Source organism: Saimiri boliviensis, chromosome 20 (genome assembly GCF_048565385.1).
Source record: "Saimiri boliviensis isolate mSaiBol1 chromosome 20, mSaiBol1.pri, whole genome shotgun sequence".
Taxonomy (NCBI): domain Eukaryota; kingdom Metazoa; phylum Chordata; class Mammalia; order Primates; family Cebidae; genus Saimiri; species Saimiri boliviensis.
In genome coordinates this window covers 13,402,701-13,425,374 of record NC_133468.1, presented here as the reverse complement: position 1 = coordinate 13,425,374, position 22,674 = coordinate 13,402,701, and the positions used below count along the sequence as shown (strand labels likewise).

Below are 22,674 nucleotides of genomic sequence, written 5' to 3'. Positions count from 1 at the left end.
AAAGTGACCAGGCATAGTGGCTCACACCTGTAATCCCAGAACTTTGGGAGGCTGAGGTGGGTGGATCACTTGAGGTCAGGGGTTCAAGACCAGCCTGGCCAACATGGTGAAACCCCATCTCTACTAATAATACAAAAATTAGCTGTGTGTGGTGGCAGGCACCTGTAATCCCAGCTCGGGAGGCTGAGGGAGGAAAATCACTTAAACCTGGAAGGTGGAGGTTGTGGTGAACGGAGATCATGCTACTATACTCTAACCTAGGCTGCAGCAAGACTCTGTCTCAAAAAAAAAAAAAAAACAAAAAACAAAACAAAACAAACAAACAAACAAACAAAACAAAAAAAACCCATGATCTGTGGAGTTTGAGGAAATGAGCAGGTCGTGGCGGTGGATTCTGCATGGTATTTAGCTTCACACATGGTCCTTGGTTCCCAAGCATGGGATGACCATACCCCTGTCCTGATGTGAGGATGTAGTGGTAATGGTCAGCACTTGGACACCCACCTTTTACATATGTCGGCTGTTGATCCTCTAGCACTCACCAGAGGGCGGTGCTTAGCATTTGGTCTCTTGGCTAGGGAGCAGAATTAGGCTTTAATTACTCTCAACCTTTATTGGAGGAAAAATGTCAGCCTGGATTGCCAATCGGTTTCTGATCTCAGATGAGGCCTGAGGAGCTGAGAGACGTGGGAGGAAGGAAAGGCTACAGCTGAATCCCTTAAGTATTGCATAATATAAGCCTGAGCCCCAGAGTGGACTGAGAGGGACTCCTTTTCTCTTCTCATTGGAAATAGGAGGCATCAAAAGATATGTCTGCTCCATGAATAATCTTCTCCTTTCTCTTCCTTCCCCCTCCTTTGCCTCCATTCTCACCTGTATCCAACATATATAATTAGGTCTATATATGATCAGCTAACCCTAAGATCAGAGCCAAGCAGATGGATTCAGAAGAAAAGCTAGTTTCCAGGCTGTTTTGCAAGCAAGTATTTTTTATTCATGGGCTGGTTGCCATAAAAGTTTCTAGTAAATCAACGATCTCTTTTCAAGACCCCAATTTTTTACCTAAAAAAACCCTCAAGCTTTATTCGAACCAACGTTTCCCAGGGAGCTTGCTGCAACTGCAGATTCCCATCATCCACCCCACACACTCTGATTTAGTAACCTTGGGGCTGAAACCCAGCAACCAGTTTTCACAGACACCCAGGAGGTTCGATGCAGACGGTCCATGACCACACTTTGGGAGCACTGTCTAGAGCCTGTATCTTCAGTGTAAACCCTCATGATGCCCTTGGCTGAGTGGAACTTAGTGTCGAACATTCCACTAAGCCCTAATATCCGTCAGATGAGTCTGGCATCTGTAAGGCAGCATGCTATGGAATCTGGCTTGCAGGAAGACAGAACTGTTTTCTGCTGTGGCTGTTGCAATTACTATTTCCAGAATAATTGTGCAAGTGCCTCACCTCTCTCAGCTTGCCTAATCTGAATGTTGAGCAAACGTCTGACCCTTCCTGAGCCTCAGTTTCTTCATCTGTAACATGGGGGTGCTTTAATAGATCTCATAGTTGTGAGGATTAAGTGTGAAAACAAAAGGTACTTCAAATGATCGGTAAATAATGGATCCTCACCTCACTAAGTGGTAGCTCTCTTCTTTCTTTCCCTTAAGTTTCCCAACAGATCTCTTTCCTCAGATGTTATCATTGTAAACATCATCAATTAAAGTCAAATAAACTGGCCTCCAATTATGAGTATTTAATTTGAGTGTACTCATTTGCTTCTGTTGAAATTACTGCAAATTTAGTGGCTTAAAACCACACAGATTTCACTGTTACAGCTCTGGAGGGTGGAAGTCCTTCAGAGCTGCAAATCAGGGTGTCAGCAGAGCTGTGTTCCTTCTGGAGGCTCTAAGAGAGAACACATATCCCTTGCCTTTCCTCACTTTTAGGGGCTGCCACTCTCCTTGGCTTGTGACCATGGCACTCTGACCTCTGCCTCTGGCATCACATCTCCTTCTCTGACTCTGATCCTCTGGCCTTCCTTCTTTCTCTGGGGTCCTTGTGATTATACTGGACCGACCCAGACTATCCATTCTGCTCTCCTCCTTTGAAGTCCTTTGCATAATCTCATCTGCAAAGTCCCTTTTGCCAAGTAAGGTCATATATGCAAAGGGTCCATGAGTTAGGATGTGGTCTTCTTAGGCATTAGTGTGCCTCCAAGCCTGGGTTTTGATATTTACCATTAGACATTTAGCAAAAGAATCTGAAGATCTGATGTTCTAATTCCTTTTCCCAGAGAGATCACTGGGACAGTTCAGATATCAGAGAAAGGATTTATTTTCACCTGCAGAGAGTTTTGAGGTTCCCCACAGTTAAATTTTGCCTTTCCCACCGCAACCAGGACAGAATTCCTGGGCAATAGTGTCAGATGGCCTGGAGAAACAAGTGTTTCCATGTCCTATGAAAGTGCAGCAATCTTTCTCAGTCATAAAAAAAAAAAAAAAAAAAAAAAAAAAAGTTCTCCCTCGTTGAAAGTATGTGGCATTCCAGTTATTTTTAAACCGGCAATCTATGTGCTTACATTCAGGTGAAGAAGATCTGTTGAGAACCAGCTACATAGAAGCCCTCCTTCCTAATAAGAATATTTGCTTAATCCTTCATTTCCCCACCCAAGGGTGGGGGTGTACGCAAATGGTAACAATGACTTCACTTCTGGACAATCTAAACAGCTGTCTCAAGTCCACTACTGCTTTTCCTTCCTCCCCTAGTCAGTAGAGTCATTTCTTTATTTAATAAGAACCTACTGAGCACCAACTATGTATGAGACACTTATCCATGACTTTGAGAGACTAACCATTTGCTGAAGGAAAGGAACTCATAAACACTGCCTTACAATGCAGTAGGATCAGCGACCTAACGGAGGAAGGCTCATGGCATGGGGGTCTTTTTGGGGAAGGATCATAAGATTGTCCAGATAACTGACATTTAAGCTGCAAGACTAAGAACTATCCAGATAAAGCAGGGCAGAAAAGACATCCCAAGAAAGCAAGGGAACTTATCCAAGGCACTGAGGCCTGACGGAGCCACCAGCTAAGCACCTGGCTCCCCATAGCTGGAGGGGAGCCCCAGACTAACCAAACCAGGACAAGACTGTTTAGCAAGGGAGTGACGTGGTCAGATTCTACTCTTCAGGTGCAAGTTAGCAATCTGCACAGAGGATTGCTTGAGATAAGGCAAAAGGGATCTGCGTCCCAAAGATCAATTAGCATTCAAGTGACACATGATGAGAGCCTTTTTTGAACCTGAGACAGAGGAATTGGAGCGAAGGGGTTGGATTGAACAGTTGGAATCCATAGCTTATTTGGTGTATGAGGTGGAAAAGAGTATGTCACGGGGGACTGTGATATCTTTATGGAGTTGCCTCTTGGTCAATGGTGTTAAACAAAGTAAGAAATATGGGAAGAAAATTAATTTTGTGGTAAAACAGGTATGTTTGGGGATATGACAAATTTGAGTTGCCTTGGGATATTAAGTGGAGATGTCTGTATGCAATTGGTTGAAAATTTTAGCTAGGTAGATGAAAGATAGATGGTTAAGGATCGATCCATGTAGGTATCAGATATAAGATGGTGGAAAGTGGTGCCCTGGAAATGAAGTCCGTGAGTGCAGTTGAGGCTATGGGAAGAGACCAAGAATAAGAAGAGGAGCAGCCTGTCCAGGGAGACCCTAGACAAACAATAGCTCTTCTGTTCTCACTTCTCTAGCACCTTTCAAATTCTACATGGCTGACTTTTCTCTTCACCCACTGAAAATGGTAAGCTTGCAACTCTGTCTTTCTAATTCCTGAGCAGCATGCTTGGATGGTAGGTGAAAAATTTTCTGGGAAAGACCTCTTACCATTTTCCTTTAAAACATATTGGAGACATTTTATAACTTAAACCACGCAGCTTTTTCCAGAAGTGATGTCTAGAAAAGAAATGCATGATCTCTGTAGTCAAAGACCTCTAAAGAAGCTCTATTGACTATTTTTAGCGTGAATGTAAAGATGAATGCTGGAGATATGGCTGAGAAGTAGAGAAGCAGGGTGGGAGAAGGAGGAGCAAGAGGCTTAGAGAGACTTCATGCCCTTGAGAAGAGGAAAAGTAGCCGATTCGTTAGGGTACCATTTCCCAAACTTCAATCGCTTGTTCTCCACCTTCATGGTTTTTGCAAGATTCCCCATGCTATCTACACAATTATTCACTTCACTTTCTTTCTCTGAATGTATTCACTTTTTAAATTTAAAAACCTGTTTTATATAAAACAGGCAATATCACTTTTGGAAATGCAGACCTGCATCTATTACAAAAAGTATTTAAAAGGACTAGTTTTAAAAGTGAAAGATTTCAATAAAAAAAAGTAGCTAGATAACTATTGCTTGCCCAGGGCTGTGAACCTGAGACCTGCTCTCTCTTTGCAGAGAAATGTGATAAGCCAGCATTAGGAATGTTTTAAAGACATTCTAGTGCCAAACCCAGATTTTCCCCTCTAGGTTATTCGAAATATTGAAATAAATTTGAAAAGAGAACAACTTTCTTGCTAAGGAATTTAACGTTATTTAATCTTGGCTATTATGGTGGCATTCACTCAACCCTTTAGGTAACTTGTGCTAGGATTAATGCTAAGGAGAAGTGAAGGCAGTGATTGGGGCCTAACAGCCTGGGATCACTTGTGGTTTAGAGCCAATTGCCACCCACTTCTCATGGAGTCTACGGCAGTCAAAACAAGAGATTCCATTCACCTTGACGTATGAATTCCTGCAAGCTCCTGAGAGCCATGCATAGAATCTCTAGGTATTGGTGTTGGGGCTGTGCTCTTGGTGAGATAGGATGTATCCAAGTGTTCAATGGTAAGAGGAGAGCCAAGGAGGCTTAGGGAGCAGAGAGAATGAGTTAGAACCAGATGACCCCACATGTCTTGATAGGAGCAAGCAGCATAGCCATAGCCTCCAGCTGGTGGAGCCTCTGGGAAATACTGCTTAGGAAACCATATGCATGGCTAACTTAGCAGCAGCATCTCCAGAGAAGACCTAGTGGGCAATCCATCATGTGCCCATCTGCTTTATGTACAGTGACATGCATTGAACACATCCATCATCACAGAGAGAGATTGCAGCTTAACAAGGCCTGGGGATGAGTATTTCACATCACTGACTCATTTGTTTCTAAGATCTGACTTTCCAGGACACAAAGCAAGTTTGAAGTCATTTGAAATGTTTTCTTAAGAAAATGACAACTCTCATCTTCCCACTGTTACTACAATGGGGATGTTGTTGAGATCTCTTTGCTTTCGTCAAATTAATTGCCCGTTCCCTCCCAATGGCTCAGTTACAAGGGTATAGATCCTGTCTGGGAGAACAGTCTGGCTTTGAATTATAATGAGGGATATATGCATACTATTGCTGTTCTTCTGGAAAGGAAGGTGTGCAGGAAGGTTTGCTAACCCATCCAGGGGTGTAACTTAATTTAGAATGTTTGCTCAAGATGTTTGAAGTAAGTGCTAGAAAAATGCAAACATTCTCAGACTTGTTGGAAGGTCATAGTTTAGCCAAATATTGTCACTTTTAATTCAGCTTAGAATATCAGAATGTCAGAACTAAAAGGGACTCTTGGGACCATGTAATTAAAGACCCTCATTTTTCAGATGAGGAAAATGACTTGCCCAAGGCCAGATCATGAAACTCATAGTAGACTTTGAAATCACCACTTGCCCTTTTTACTTCTATAGGCCAAATAAAAAATCATTTTAAGGTAACAGAAAATACATCATCTGGCTGTGGAAAAGAAGAGAGACTAATCAAGATTTAAATGGAGGTTAGTTCAAATTAATTCTTCTTGTTTATGATGAATAGTTGTGTCCTCTCTGTCTAGACATTTAATAATTTGTGTCCTCCTAATGATTAGAAAATTTGCTCAAGAGAAGAGATATAAAAAAAGAAGCACCAAAAAAGAAAGCCACTGATGAAACTTCCTACCTAGACTTTCCAATGCTGTAGAGCTCTTCCAGAACCCCTTTTTTGAAGGAAGACTTCACATTGAGGTGAAAGGCATTTATCTTTCCTGAATCTTCTGTTATTTGATAAAAACAGGTGGCTCCTCTTTGTAAGGAGCTGTTAGGTTTCATGAAAAGTTGCTCAAGGCCCTGCCTAAGTGCACACACCTCCAGCCTTCCAGGCACATGGTCTCTTACTCAATGATATTTCAGGATTCTGCCAGAGAGAATGAGAAGTTTTAAAAGAAGACATAGGCAGCCCAATTAGGCTCTAGTTTGCTCAGGCCCTGAGCTGCCAGTTTTCAGCAAAAAGAGAACTATAATAGAGAAAGCAAAATTGTTCACTTTGGTCAACAAAATGAGATGTCATCAACTGAAATGACTGCTTTTGACCACTTTTCTGCTATGCCATTGAAAGTGGGCTTCCAGCTAAGGGGGCATTGATCTTTCTAGTAATAACAGGTATAAGCCTTTGGATTTGTGCAGAGGTTTACAGTTACAAAAGACATTCACATAGATTATTTCATCTGGTCTTCATTGCAACTCTGAATGGGGATAATTGTTCCCTATGAAGATAAGGAGTGTGAGCCTAGGTTAAGTTAGCTGATGTCAGACTTGGGGATTAAAACACAGATCTTTGACTCCAACTTTACACTGTATATCATGTTTCCCTTTTGTCACTTATAAAAATCTACTTTACTGCAGCAAACTTACTCTGTGCTAGAAGGAAATGACATACTTAGAAATGAACATAAAGTTCTTATCACAGTTCTTGACTGTGCCAAGTAAGTGCTTGGCATGGGATAGCTATTGTTGAGGAAGAAGCAGTGTGGTGGAATAATTAAGATCACAGGTTTGGGATTTGAAAAATCTGGATGTGAGTCCTGACTCTGGCCCTTTCTGTTCTCAGAAAACACTCTATGTGAGCAAGACCAAATGGCTTAACTTTCCTGAGGGTGGAATGAGATGCAAATGTGCATGCCAAGCTTACCATGATGCCTGCACTTGGTGTTTGATAAGTGTAGGGATGATTACAGTCAAAGACTCATAGACTCATAGACTTCGTTGTAAGGAAACAAAACAGTCCCTGCCTTGGAACCAGATGTTAACATTTCATAGTTAAATACCTTGTTATTTTAGTCTCAGATATTCAAAGGCCTCCTATTTTTGCCTCTCTCTTGACTTTCTGCATTTAAGAGTTTGCTAAAGCGTTCAGTGGAACCTATGGCTTTGCAGTCTACAGAGCAGGCCTCGCTTGTGGCCAGGTACCTGTATATGATGCACGCCGTGTTCTGGCAGGTACTGCAATTGTTGAGATCTTGGCCAGTTCGATAAAAGTTGCGCCTGCAAGACAGAGCATTTGCTAGATAAATCTATGGGCAAAAGCCACGTGGGCCACAAACATTCTACCTACTGGTTCCTTAGTCCCTATAGCACAGGATTCACAGTGCTCTGAAGTTGCATGACCATTACGAATAAGGAAACAAGAAAGTCATAGCAATAGGAGCTCACATTTCTAGAAGGCTTTATACATGTTTAAAGACTTCCCAACCTGAGAATTTTTTCATGCTGACAACAATCCTGTGAGATGAGGGATTTTGCAAGCGAGTAGAAGGGAGATTATTAAAAATCCTGACCTCTTAGTTCAGTACATTTCTGTCTGCATCATCACAGTGTTTCTCTCTTATATGGCAGTGCTGATTCTGATTCATACAGCAAACGCCAGTTAATTACTTCTCTCTCCTACCCTTTTTGATGTGCTTTAACCATTGCTTATTCTCTGTCTTTAGAGAGCACCTTCTAGAGGGACAAGCATTTCACATCTAAACAAATAACTGTCTTTTCCTCCTATACTGGTGCTGAGTCACACAAGAAAGCATTTTGTGACTTTTTTCTCTTTTCGGAAAATGAACTGTGCAAAATGAATTGTGATCTCATTTCAGTTCCAATTAGTTGCTCATTGATGGACCAAGTCATCAAAGTGGTCCTACAGGGGAAGGTCAATAATAAACTAAATGGCCACCTCAAGTCCTTTGTCACAATGACACAAAGAACAGAAATACTGTGCAAATGCAGTAACTTGCTAAGAGGAGGGGGCTGGGGAAGTGCCTTCCTGCTACCACTTCCCTCCATCATGTATCAACAGAACCCTTATCTTCATCAAAATCATTTTTGATCCTACTGCTTCACCGCTGCCTTTCCCCATTCTGCTAACACCTGAAAACGAAAACAAACAGCAGTAGAAATCCACAAAAATCCACCAAAGCGTAGAACTAAATGAAATTCCGTTAGAGAAAAGGGAAGGTCTGTGGTTATGATTTGGGGAAACAAAAGTACTTCAACCATTTTGGAGACATTTTTACTAAAGATACCAATGCTGTATCTGCTCTTGTGTTGGCAGATAACTTCACCCAGTCATTTTTAATATGGAAAAAAAAATCCCCTTACCCTTCAGTGAGAGCTCGAGCTTTCTCCAAGTCTTGAATGACATTCAATAGGACTTTAATTTTCTCTTGGTTGGAGTGCAGAGATTCCTCCACAGATTGCAGCCGGCCTTGGAGGTCGCAGAGTTCACCCCGTGCCAGGTGAATTTCATTAATGTCACTAATCTCCCTGTTGCTCTGAAGTTTGGTCTCACTCCTTGGAAGAAAGGATGGGAGGTGATTACTTCCTGGACACTTTGGAAACTCCAGGGTGTCTGACTCTGGAGGGGTGGGGTTGTTTGCCATCTGCTCCTGATACCCAGGGGCAGATTTTGATGTAGTGTTAGTTTTGAGTGACAACAGATTCTGGTGACTAGTACTTGATGAAGGACAGTCTGAGGTTCTTCCTGGGTGGGCTGGCTGGCTGTGGGAGCCTGGTGAGGGGGAACTGTGAGTCCGTGGAGGTGAAGGAACACACGTTTCCTTTGACTGAGGTGACAGTGGGCCAAGGTCTTTGTCATCCGAGTTGTCTTTGGCCAAAAGCAATTCAGGTTTAAGTTTCTCTGTTCCTGGTGTGTGGCTGGCACCGCTGGTGGCATTTAAGCAGGAGGTGGATTTTTCTGAAACTGTTGGAGTCACCCTTCTCCCACCACCTGGACATGTGTTGTCCAAAGGGCGTATGGAGGTACTTACTTCAGCTGACCTGTCTGGGCTGACAGCAGACTCTCTAGCTTCCCAGGAAGGACTGTGATAAATATCATCTGGAACCTGAATGGCAGCTGTGGCTTTCTCTAAGGACCTCCAAGTTCCTGCTTCCAAGCATATGCTAACAGGCCCATTGCTTTGCACCTTGGGGACCCTTGGGAGGAATGCATGGGACACTTTGACCCTTCGAGGCCCATCCTCAAGATGCTGAGCCAACCTTAAGTAGGCTAGGTCAGAAGACACAATGTCCTGTTCAGAGAGGTTGCCGTTGACCTGGATAGCACTTTGGGATGCTGTCGGCATTTCCACCAGGGACTTGCTGGCTGTGAGTTTCTTCCTTTTGAAAACTGGGAAATGCTTCCTGAGACTGGGGGAAGTTTGAATCGCAATGTTGCGAAAGTCCCCTGCCTTCTGGGACCTGGGGAAGGAGAGCGAATAGGTGGGGGGATGATGGTGCCTGGTTGCTTGAGTCTTCCCCATCACAGCTGGGTCTTCTGGAGTTCGGACGTCAACTTCAGCTAGGCCAGTTGGATTCTTAGTGGTCCCATCTTCCTTGAATCTCACCTGCTGGGATTTGCTCCTGCGGTGGTGAGGTTGTTTCACAAACTCCACTGACTCTAGACTGTTGCGCTTTAGAAGCACAGGTCTCACTTTCATATTTTGCTGGGCCATTGAGCCTCAGTGGGAAGGACCAGGACCATACACTTCTCCTGGACACATCTCCCTTAGGTCTTTGGAGTAGTATCTAATGATGGCATCTCAGACATAGAGAACTGCTGGCCAGGTTGGAGTGGTCCTCTTCTTTTAGTATGGGAAATCCCGTTGGCCATTCCCAGCCTCTAGAGTCTACGTAGGAGCTGTCTGTAATGCTTCCCCTGCAGTTAAAATATTAATTCATTGTAGTTATAATTGCTGCTTGGAAAAACAAATGAGTTAGGCTAACTACTAAACATCTGATGTACCAAGAGAGCTGGGAGGCTGTTGATCAAGGGAGGCTGGCATGTGGTTCTGATCTTGGAAGAAGCTGGCCGTCTTGAATAAAAAGACAACAAAAGTACCATTTAGGGGGTAGTGCCAGGCTCCCGGTGAATGAATTCCAAAAGAAACCTGCTACATCTAGAATATACAGCTTTTTTTCCCCCAGAGCATTAATTTCCAGTGTAAAACCGTAGGAAACTTAAACATATCTTCTTTTCATAGCAGGTAAATAGGTGGATAAATAAATGACCTGGGGGTTTGCTTCTTTGATGATACATGATGCTCCCAAGGGAACACTCCCGTTTATGTCAATCACAGATTCCTCCTTTGGGGCCATTGTTTTCTTTCATGCTGTCTCTCTTTTCTTCAGTGAAGAAAACTTATCTTCCTAAATAGCCTCACAAAACCCAGTGGGATATGACGACGACAGGATTGAGGAATCATTGGGGATTCAGTGGGCAGAGTCCCTGTTGTGGTATCTTGACTGAAGTTCACCTGTGGGCAGTGAGCTATGTCTGCAGCCTCCAGGATGATGTATGTTTGCTTGGCCTCAAGGGCTGGGTCTGAGACAAGCCAGTCTACAAGCAGGCGAGGAGCACCTGAAAGGGAAGAGACAACAGTCGCCACTGAGAAGGCAGTTTCTGTGGACCTAGGTTTCTCTTCAAATTCCAGCTTCCTAGCTGAATATTTTGAGTGGAGGATCTAGGAGTAAGTGAACCACGTGGCCCTTCTCTCTGTTCTCCTTGTGAGCCAGGCACTTTGTGGGTGCAGGGCCTTGGAACGAAATGGCTATCTGCCTGGACCCTTTTCTGTCTCCATGCCCACGCATCACCCAGCCGACTCTTACTCATCTGTCAAGTCCCAGCGATTTCTCAGGGAGCCTTTACGATGACTCCCCCTTACTCTCATATCCAGTGCCTGACCACATCAGGGCCCATTGTACATCCTCACCACATTTTTCACAACATAAATTGCAGCTGTTGTTAAATGAGCATTTGTGTATGTATTTGTTTAGTGTGAATCTCCTCCACTACCCTGTAGACTCCAGGAGGGCAGAGGCTGGAACCATCTCCTTCACTGCTTGAGTATTCCCAGCCCTCTTTCCAGCTCACTGTAGGTGCTGAAGGAGAATTTGTTGAAAGAGTGGATGGTTAGATAAAGGGCAGGTACTTCTGAAGCAAGGGAGAACCTGGGCAAGACGAGGGGTGGAGGTCCTCAGGTGTCCTGCTAGGGCAACAGGACCTGTGGACTCGTTCTGCTATGACTGCAACATTTACTTAAGGACAAGGTTTTCCCCCTGATATTTTCATATCTTACTGCTTTCCAGGAGATAAATGTGCAGGAACTTCTCTGAGGAACAGCTACCTCATAATAATGATAGCCACCATTTATTGAACACATACTTTTACCATGCTGACAACTTCACATGTGTTAATTAGAATAACTCATATTTACTGAGTACTAACTGATGGGACAAGTGCTGTTTTAAGCACTTTCCAAGCCATAACTCATTCATTAATCACACACTACTCCATACGGGTAGATAATATTTTTGTCCCCATTTACAGTTGAATAAACTGAGGCCCAGAAAGGGTGAGTAACTTGCCTAAAGTTACTTACAACAAGTCCGTGAGGTGCCATTATCCCGCTTAGATGTATGGGGAAATTGAAGCTCAAAGAGGGTAAGTACTCAGTAAAGGAGCTAGAATTTGAACCTAGGTGGCTCTCATTTCAAAGTCCACATCCTTAACCATGAGGTTATGACTCTGCCCTTTTGGGATCTGCCTCATATGTTGACAGTTGTGAGGACAAGGGTAAAAGACCCTTGCAGATCTGGAGAGACACAGGAAACTGCTTGCGGGCCACGCCATGGGAAAGCAAGCCAGAGGGATCACCGTGGCACTGAGATGAGGAGAATTCTAAGGCTGTCTGGATTGACTAAGGGTTTTTTAAAGAAAATAAAAATAATAACCCACAAGTGTTTGGATGGCTCTGAGAAAGTCGTCTTAGAACTCAGCTTATTGGTCTGTTTTCATACGACTAATAAAGACATACCTGACACTGGGTAATTTATAAAGAAAAAGAGGTTTAATGGACTCCCAGTTCCACCTGGCTGGGAAGGCCTCACAATCATGGCAGAAGGTAAAGCTGGAGCAAAGTCACATCTTACATGATGGCAGCATGCAAGAGAGAGAGCGTGTGCAGGGGAACTCCCCTGTATAAAATCAGCAGATCTTGGGAGACTTATTCACTATCATGGGAAAGACTTGCCCTCGTGATTCAATTACCTCCTACCAGGTCCCTCCCACTACACCTGGGAATCATGGTAGTTACAATTAGAGATTTGGGTGGGAACACAGCCAAACTATATCACCAGCCAGCCTTACCATACAGATAGAAACCTTTGCTCATAAATGGAGACTGTTACTAACATTTTCTGTCTTACTATTTGGGTTGCTCATTGTGAGTGCAGCCTAAACTTCGTCTATCATACTTCTGCTTTCCCTAAGAGTTGCTAGATAATGCTCATATAAACTTTGGTTTTCCCTGCTCCTACGTGCCTTGAGAGAGTCCAGCTAACCCAGTGAGGCTCGGAGACTGTGTGGCAGGTCCTGGAAGAGACTTGGATTCATCCAAAGTGCTAATGAGTTGTCAACTAGTCATCAACCCTTACAACTAACTACTGCTCACATTCCGAGTGTACCTTAGAACTGGATTCAAACCCTGCCCCTCACTGACTGAAGGACTTTGTGTGTTTTTAATCTGTAAAGTGGGGATGACATAACATAGACACAAACTCAAAAGTCTGATGAGAAGTCAGTAAGACAGTGTATGCAAAGCTCTCAGCCCAGAGCCTGGCACACATTAGGCAATCTGTGCGTGTTTCCTACCATTGCTGTTATCACTATTGCAATCACCTGCAGCCAGGGCTTCTTACTGTGAATGCCAGGGTGTGTGTATGTATGTGCTATTTCTGAGGAGTGGGACCATAGCTTTCAGCCAAGCTCAGGGAGCTCTGAGTCCCAGTGGTGGATGAACCACCATCTGTAGCTTTTCCAGAGCAGGTAGAGCCATCATGGGACAGAATGAGCAGTTTTATGAGCAAGCGATTCCTTATTTGCCTTGCCTGTTTGAAAAGCAGGGTTGGCTTCTGGCAGTGGCATCGTCACATACCTCCCTGAGGAGATGAACCTACTGCTCCTGAGTTGCTTTACACAAAAATTCCACACAACCCAACTTTTAAAACTGGTTCCATGTTTCAATGACTTTGTGTAGAATTTTTAGGTCTGGGAGAATCCCGTAGTCACTTTCCTCAGTCCCTGACTAAATCCTTTCTGTGTCTTCCTCCCCAAATAATAATTAAGCCTGCCTGGATACCTGTGATGATGGGGAGCTCAGTACCCAGTTCCCTAGTCCATAATAGTTATTTTCATTAACAGTAGCAAATATATATTAAAATCTTACTGTTAAGTGCTGTGTTAGCACCTGGCATTTAATACTCAAAATGACCTTCTGTATATTATCCCCATTTTGCAGAGTAAGCAGTTGAAGTTTATGAGATGGTCACATGCCTGAAAACATGCAGCTCATACTCTTCATCTTTGTACTGAAGAGCCTAGAATATTTATATGTCTACTTTTGTGGTTTCCTTGACTAATTAACTTTTGCCTTCTTCTTAACTGCTCGTTAGCACTCATTCTGGGAACAATAACTCACACAGGCTACGACTGTCTGAGGCTGGTTTTCATAAGAGCTAATGTATAGTACACTGATTATGTGCCAGGCATTGTGATTGGTGTGTTTCGTTTACTCTCTTCCTTAATCCTATGACACTGTTAGAGGCAGGTGCAGTCAGTTCCCCATTTTGTAAATGAGGAAACTGAGGCACAGAAGGTTAAGATATTTGTACCAAGTTGTTCATACTAATAAGTGATAGAGCTGACATTTGGACCCACAGACTGACCCTGAAGCACAGGCTTCTCACCATTGGGCCTTCCTGCCTTCTTCAAGACTGGAAAGACTAATATTTTTGCGCAAGGCTAGCAAGCAGGTTTCAAACTCCCTCCACGTTTCCATTCTGAAAGTCAATCATTATTCTGGTGTTAGCCCTGCCTTTTCTCCAGGAAGTTATGTATCCTATAGATGTTTTCTTTTGTTCTTTAAAAGCAATTGGTTTTCTGCTTATAAAGATATTATTCATTCATTGTAAAAATAAATAATAATACAAATAAACAAAAAATGGAAGAAAAAAATACATGATATCTTACCAACCGGAAAGAGCCACAATGCGCCAACAATTTGGTGACATTCATTCTAGGCATCTCCCTGAGCAGTGCTTGCACAGAGCGATGCACAGACAAGCTGATGGACAGAAAGCCTTTTTGTCACTGAACAACCTGGAGAAAGTTACACATTGTGGCTTACAGGTCACACTGTTCTTTCAAGTAGGTTAACATGAATCTGTTGTCTAGTTACACGATTATCTATACAGTACTTTTGTAGCTATTTCAGTTGTCTCTAAATATTTGGTATTATTAGTAATTCTACAAATAACATTTTTTATATGTGAATCTGGGAGCACTTGTCTAATTATCTCCTTGGAATAAATGCCTGGAAGAAGAATTAGTTAGTCAAAATAGCCATACATTTTACATTTTGTTGACACTACCATGTTACCACTCATCCTTCCATAAAGTTCTACTTTAATATGCAACCCTGCCATTCCTGAATGAGAAGTCCTTTCACCAGGACTTTCTTGTTACTGAGTTTGGTCAATTTGTGATCATTGCTTTTGTCATTGCCAATAAAGTAGAAAAGAAATTGTATCTCATTCTCGATATGGAATTTATGTAAGATTGGAAATTTTTTCACATTTATTGATTTTACACATTTGGTACAAGTAAAGACTGAAAAGTTGAAAATAAAAATGTGGATAGTCAAGCAAATGTGGAAAATCTCGTGTCCTGGACAAAACCTAAGGCGTTTAGGAAATACTAAATTTTCTCTTTACAAAAACATTTTGTGTCCCAACTCTTTTTGCCCTTGATGTCCACTGTGACCTGCACAAACACATCCTGGGGGATATACCAGGCTAATAGGACCCTCTGGAGGCCCTTAAGTCTTATGGGCTCCCAGCTGTCCATTAATTCACAGTTCCCCAGGCATTGGTGGTTAGGGCTAAATTAATATTTTGGCCAGAATCCAGAATTATTCCCCAGAGGTAGTCACAGTGGCCCTGCAGGTGGGGGTTATTGATGATCTTTGCAACACTTTATTCTGTCCTCCACTGATTATTGACTTTAGTGAACATGAACCAACTGTTTGTGTTCCAGCTATGACTTGGGCCCACATCAGATGGTCCTCATGGAATCAGTGTCCATTCAGTAGACATAGAAACATTTCACAGTATCTCTGTAGGTCACAAACTGTGGGCTTTCTCCAGAATTCCAGCCCATTCCTCTTTTCTCAGTGTATTTAGGGAATACAGTGAGGCATTAAGTGCATAGGCTTTTGCTTGTGATGTTTAAAAGCAGTTGGTTTTCTGCTTATAAAGATATTATTCATTTTATTTTTCTGGATGAGACTCTTCCACTTTCTGACTATTGACCTGGAATAAGTGACTTGATCTTTGTAAAACCACCTAGACTGGTTGTAAGAATTAAATGAGATAATCTATATGAAATGGTCAGCATAGTCAGTGTGTACTCTTCAGATAGAACCCAGCTGGTAGCCAGGAGAAACTTGCAAGTTGGTCTGGGTTCCCCCGCTTTTCCTTGAAATAGTAAACTGTAGGTACATTCATGGGAAGGAATGTACAAGGGTTGTATTCCCAGGAGCCCTACTCCTCTCCCTGCTGTCTCTGTACTTCGTGTACTTTGACATTGTGCTTGTCTGTCTATATTGTGATGATCTGCTGACTTCTAGCCTCACTATAAGCTCCTTAAGAGACATGTGGTGATGGTGTACTCCCAGTCCTTATCCTCAACTTGACACAGAAAGGGTCACATACATTCTTGTAAAACAAATACATATCCTGTATTATCTAATTTGTCTTAGCTTCTATGACATGGAATAGAGGAAAATGGAATAAATAACTATAGCTAGTGCTCGACTTACGACCACGGTCGGGACCGCGGAATGGTCTTAACACGATTTGGTTGTAAGTTGAGTAGGCTATATGTACAGTTGAAATGGTGCACGCGGAGATGGTAGTGCTGCTGGAAGCTGGTCCGCACTGTCGTATGCCCAGCTGGGCAATGTTTGCGCTGCCAGACACGGAGCAGTCGTGGCTAGCAATTGTGGTCGTAAAGTCGAATGGTCGTAAGTTGCATAGGTCGTAAGTTGATCAATACCTGTAATTAATTCACATAACTAATTAAGAATGAAGGAATTAATTCACTTCCAACATTTTTTCCCCTTTCAAAGATTTATTATCGGTAGGTCTCATGTCTGTTCTCTAGTCTACTATGCTTTCTCTATTTATGACAAATTTCATTTGATTAAACTTTATTGAGGTTCTGTCATGATGTGGGCACTGTAATAAATACTGTGGAGATTCCAAGGAGGAAAAAGACCCGACCCTTATTGTAGTATTAAGAAAGGACCTTGTGTTCTCATTGTTCAACACCCACCTATGAGTGAGAACATGTGGTGTTTGGTTTCTGTTCTTGTGTCAGTTTGCTGAGAATGATGGCTTCCAGGTTCATCCAAGTCCCTACAAAGGACACGAACTCATCATTTTTTATGGCTGCGTAGTATTCCACAGTGTATACGTACCACATGTTCTTTGTCCAGTCTATCATTAATGGGCATTGGAGAGGAGCATCACACACTGGGGGCAGTTGTGGGGAGTAGGGGAAGGATAGAGGAGGATGGGGAGGGATAACACGGGGAGAAATGCTGGATATAGTATACACCTAAAGTAAAATTTAAAAAAAAAAAGGACCTTGTAATGCCAATCTCATATGGAATCGGTCCCTGGGAATTGTTCAAAATGTTATATAGTGTTGGGGAGGACTTAGAGGAAGGTATCTAATTCATTTTATGTATCTAAATTCTGCCTTAGGTATCAGAGTGTTTTACATGTTAACTGGGGTTCAGGCTATGCTTTATGCCAGGAGTCAGCATGCTTCTTTCTTTAAAGGGCCAGATAGTAATCATTTCCATCTTTGCTGGCTAAATAGTTTCTGTTGCAACCATTCAGCTCTGCCATTGTAGCAAGAAAGAAGTCATAGACAACATGTAAACAAATGGCTCTGGTTGTGTTCCAATAAAATTTCATTTATAAAATATGCAACTGAATGGATTCGGCCTGGGAGCCGTTGCTTGACAACCCCTGCTTTAGACACTGGGAAGTCATTGGTAGTTTTTGAGCAGGAGGCTCTTGATTGGGTTGTTTTTCAGAGGAGGCTTTGTTTACTGACACATTGCCATCTCCTTTCTCTGAATTTAGTCAGTAATAATAACCTTTACTATTTATACCACACTTTACAACTTACAAAGCATTTTCAAATCCCATGTAATCCCCAGTAGGGAGGCTGGGAAGCATTATCCCTGTTCTGGAGAAGAGGAATTCAACCCGGAAGGATGAGATGACTTGTCTTAAGTCACAGAGGCGGACTGAAACCCTGTCTTCCTGCCACCAGCCTCGGGGCTCTGCTGGAGACCCCAACTTTCCCTCCATTTAGCTGTCCAGACATGTAACTATTTTATGTGTTAGTCCTGTTTCCTCAGCTACAGGGTACATTTCTAAGGTTTAGCGTTATGTCTTCCACTGTTTTTCTGTCTTCCAAAGTCCTAAGCACAGTGCTGAGTCTTTAGGAGCCATTGACTACTGACTATTGGTCATTCACCTCTGGGCCTTGTGGTTCAAAGTTTGCATTCCTTCCCTTTGTATCCAGTTAATTGCTTGATCAAATCTGTTGGTAAGGGTTACTGCATTCTCACCTGAAATCAAAGAGTTAATGCTTGTGGTCCAAGTCTTCATTTCTCTTTTCAGTTTGAAATTTGGAAAGATAGTTTTCCAAATTATATATTCCAAAATATGTCCCTTTCCAGCAGCTAGCTTTTTCAATAAGGAAAAGGGTATTTTTGGGGGTCTGTCTAAATCTACGTTTTGTTGTAAGTGGTCAAAGAGACAAAGGGAATTAACTTTCTTTTTAGCATCTGGGATTACTAAGCATGGGTTGACTGGAGGGAAGGAATTAGGCACCAAAATGTGAGGTTAAGATCTAGACTTATATATTTGGGACCTTGAAAGATGTTGGATATGTACTAATCATAAAATCTTGTTCTCATTTTTCTATATACCATGTTTGACCTTTTTGCACAAATTCTGGTATTCATACCCAGGTTTTCTTTTTTTTTTTTTTTTTTTTTTTTTGGAACGGAGTTTCGCTCTTGTTACCCAGGCTGGAGTGCAATGGCACGATCTCGGCTCACCGCAACCTCCGCCTCCTGGGTTCAGGCAATTCTCCTGCCTCAGCCTCCTGAGTAGCTGGGATTACAGGCATGTGCCACCATGCCCAGCTAATTTTTTGTATTTTTAGTAGAGACGGGGTTTCACTATGTTGACCGGGATGGTCTCGATCTCTTGACCTCATGATCCACCCGTCTCGGCCTCCCAAAGTGCTGGGATTACAGGCTTGAGCCACCGCGCCCGGCCCATACCCAGGTTTTCATCATCTCTCACCTGTATCACTGTGAGTGGCCCCCACTCTTGTCCCCTTTACCATCTGTCTTCTACATGGCAGCCAGAGTAATCTTGAGAATATTTAATCAGTTCATATCAGACCCCTCTTTGAAACCCTGCGAAGGTGTTCCATTGTATTTAAATTAAAATACAAACTAGTTTCATAATTTCAGGGCCGCAACCTTGAACACAGGCCCCAACCCTATATCGTCTGGCCACTGCCTACCTTCCTGGTCCCATCTCTTCTCATGCCTCTTTCCCCTTTTTCTGTGACCGGTCCCTGGCCCTGAACATGGTAGATTCCTTCTAATCATCTGGCTCTCAGATCTGCTGTTTCTTTTGTTAGGACTCCTCTTTCCTCAGATCCTTCCAAGACTGTCATCCCCAGGAGACACTCCTCAACCATCTCCTCCCCTTCCATGTCCCTCTGTGCAGCAAAACCCTGGCCTATTAGCTTGTTTGTTTATTTATTTATTTATTTATTTATTTATTTATTTTTTGAGACGGAGTTTCGCTCTTGTTACCCAGGCTGGAGTGCAATGGCGCGATCTCGGCTCACCACAACCTCCGCCTCCTGGGCTCAGGCAATTCTCCTGCCTCAGCCTCCTGAGTGGCTGGGATTACAGGCACGCGCCACCATGCCCAGCTAATTTTTTTGTATTTTTAGTAGAGATGGAGTTTCACCATGTTGACCAGGATGGTCTCGATCTCTCGACCTCGTGATTCACCCGCCTTGGCCTCCCAAAGTGCTGGGATTACAGGCTTGAGCCACCGTGCCTGGCCTAGCTTGTTTATTTATTACCTGATTCTGCCCCATTTATTGAGGAACTTTAGTATTTGCTGAATGAATGAATGAGTAAATTCTTATAGTTGGAGGCCTCAAGGAATCATACAACCTTAGAAATAGAACAGAGATTAAAACTTTAGACCTAGGGTAGAATCTTATTTAATGATTTTCAAAATTATATTAGCTGTAAAATCAGCTTTCCAAATCCAAGCTTAAGCACAATTCTAATATCTAAACCAGAATAAAGTGGAGTTGCTCTAGAAAATGTGGGAAATTCAGTCCTGGGACTCAAAGCAAACCTAAAAACCATGAAGACAACCCCCCCTCATTATAGAGATGGGGAAACTGAGACTCTGAGCAGCTATCTTCTACCTGCTAATGCTTCAAGAAAAACAAAGTCGCTGGTATGTATCCCAGACCCCAGCACAGCTCCTAGCATGGAGCAGGAGCTTGGGAACATTTGTTGCACTGCACAAGTAACACACTGAGTCAATCTAGGGTCTCCTGTTCTCCAACACACCAGGGAGAAAGGTTTAGGGCCGTGGCCCACATCTGCTTCCAGTTCAGGTGCCTCATTTGGAACGAGACCTAGTGGAGAAGACAGGCTTTCTGATCCCAGAGGTCTCTCCAATGGATGGGCAAGCCATTAATGCTGTTTTTTCTACCATTCCAGCCATCTAATGGCATTTGTCACAGACACAGGGAAACATGAGCAGCGTCTCCCTCCGCCGCCTCTTCATTTTTATCCTTTCTTCTCCCTTCTCTTCCTTTTTTAAAAAACATAAAATGTCTCAGGTGTGCAAGACAACACAGAGGACAGCAGAGTGAACGTGACAAGCATGACCAGCCTAAGACATGAAATGTTACAAATCTAGCTGGATTACCGTTTGGATTTCCTCTCTCCTCTCTCCTTTTATTGTATTTCCCTCTGTCTTCTCTCCTTTTCCCCCTCTTGCCTTCTGTTTTCTCCGGCATGGCCCCCGTTTCATTTCTCTTCTCTCCTCCCTGCTCTTTGTCCCACCACCTTTCCTGCCTTTCTCTTTTCCACACCCTGCCCTTCCTCTTCCTTCTGCATTTCTTTTGCTCCTCTCTGGCCCCTTCTCTTGCCTTCTCCTTCTCTCTTGCATCTTTATAAATGTTTTGGGGTCAGTGATTCATGCTGCTGGCTTTTCTACGTCAAGGGTGAAGAATCAGCATCTCTTGAATGTCCTCTCCTGCAAATCTCAGGACATCTGCCCTGTAGGAACAATTCTGCAGTGCACGCACCCATCTAGCCAGAGGCATTGGCTGCTGCTGCTGCTGAATCTGAAAGGTCACCTCCAGCTTGCTTTCTCCAGGGAAAAAGCTTTACTACCACCAGATGCAACTGCTGGTAGTAGTAAATTCATCCATCTTCTCATAGATGAAAGAGCATTGGCTTAATATTATCTCTATATTTCTCAGCATTTTGATTTCTTTCCAGAGGTTTTTCTGATATTTCTCAATGCATGTCTTTTCCACTACATCACCGGAGACATTTTCTTACCATTTTTTAATGTTATACTACTTCGACTTTAAATACTTTGATTTATTTTCCTGGAGCCAAACACTGGGGGAGCTCCCTGCTCAGACAGATAGAAGAATCTAGAGCCTTTTGGATTTGTCATCGGTGGAATAACTCAGTGTGTCAGAGGGAAGGGGGAGAGCAGAGGTGAATGGTCATGTCTCACTCTTCTCCATCCGCTCCATCCAGAAAAAAACAACAGGAAGCCAGACAGCCAATGACTTGCATTGCTGTAAACTGATTCATTCATAAAGTACAGAGTTGGCACAGGTCACTTCTAAGTTCTTTTTCAATGTTAACATTTTTCACATGGGAGAGGATCCATCTGCAGTGGAAGAAGACAGGAAAATCCCTTTCCATCTCAGCAACACCCTCTGTGGTTTTGTGGTACCTGGAAACTGTTTATACTTGGTAATCTCAACCTGTAGATTGTCTAAAGCAATTAGGAATAAAATTGGGAAAGCCTTTCCATTCTTAAGGGACCTGTGCTCCAGTATAGACCAGTCACACATATTTGACTGATTAAAATACTAGTCCTTGTACTAAAAACGAGACAGACTCCAGTGACCTCTTGCTCATCAATAGCACTGCCAAAGTTTTCAAAGCATTTTTAGATTTACTAGCTCATTTCCGCCTCATCAGGTCTGCCAAGACAAGGCATTATCACTCCCATTTTGCAGATGAGGGAGCTGGTAGAGAGGTGCAAGATTTGCTCAAGATGAATGTGGCTTGGCAGGATCACAAGGACAGCAAAAACTTCATAAGAACAGGGAGCTTCTCTGAGGGCAGGCGGAAGCTGGGCACCTCTTAGTGATGCCTTGGGTGGGAGCTGGCAGGATTGGCCTACAGCATGGCTTGGAAGTACCCCCTTCTCCTGACTAGATACACAACACACACCCACCAAGGGCAACTGTCGGGCCCTGGACTCTGCAGTGCAGCAAAGCATTGGCAGGCAGCTGCAATGAAGGTTTTCCTGCTTCTGGATCTTTGCCTACACTGCAGAATTTTCACAAGGGGAAGAGAAGGGGGGAAGTTTATGGTCTGATCTAATCACAGATGAACAGAGAACTCGGTGGCAGCAAGTAGTTTGCAGAAGCACAGGACTCCAGTGCCATTAAAGAGCCCACTCCTCATTTCTGAGATGAGTAAATGGTGTGCCCAGCAGCGTGTGCAGCACATAGTAGGTGCTCAATAAATGGTGGCTTCCACCATTCTCATCTTTACCATGGTTACCATTATGCATTGGGCCCCAGATTACACAGAGACAGGACAAAATCCCAGGATTTGAGAGTCTGTTGTGGGAAGGGTTGTAGCAAATCTCAAGTAATATTAAAAGGCAGAGTTAAAAAAATGAAACTCAAGGAGAAAATGCTGCCCAGTGTCTCCTGTCTGCTGGTTTTGGTGTTGTGGTTCCCTGTGAGGTCTGCCGTCTCCCAAGGAGCCAGGAACATCTCTGTGGCTTTTCGTCATTCATTTCCTCCTCTCCTGCAGGAATCTCAGACCATTGCTGGAACTGGTGTTGC

The 22,674-nt window shown here is 43.1% G+C and overlaps 2 protein-coding genes across 5 annotated transcripts in view; one reads left to right on the top strand and one right to left on the bottom strand.

Moving 5' to 3' along the window:
• DOCK2 (dedicator of cytokinesis 2) overlaps positions 1-22,674 on the top strand; it is a 427,333-nt gene that overhangs the window by 218,750 nt on the left and 185,909 nt on the right.
• The window catches only part of INSYN2B (inhibitory synaptic factor family member 2B), a 119,990-nt gene that overhangs the window by 12,391 nt on the left and 84,925 nt on the right, over positions 1-22,674 (bottom strand). For 2 of the 4 annotated variants that reach the window (XM_003936170.4, XM_074390478.1), the window contains exons 2-3: positions 8,472-10,728; positions 7,293-7,367 (exon numbers count right to left, since the gene is read on the bottom strand). In XM_003936170.4, the coding sequence (XP_003936219.1) occupies positions 7,293-7,367; positions 8,472-9,823 (1,427 nt within the window). In that variant the 5' untranslated portion in view covers positions 9,824-10,728. Of the gene's footprint in view, positions 1-7,292; positions 7,368-8,471; positions 16,483-22,674 lie in introns of all 4 variants that reach the window. The other 2 variants (XM_074390476.1, XM_074390477.1) reach the window with 2 other exon arrangements.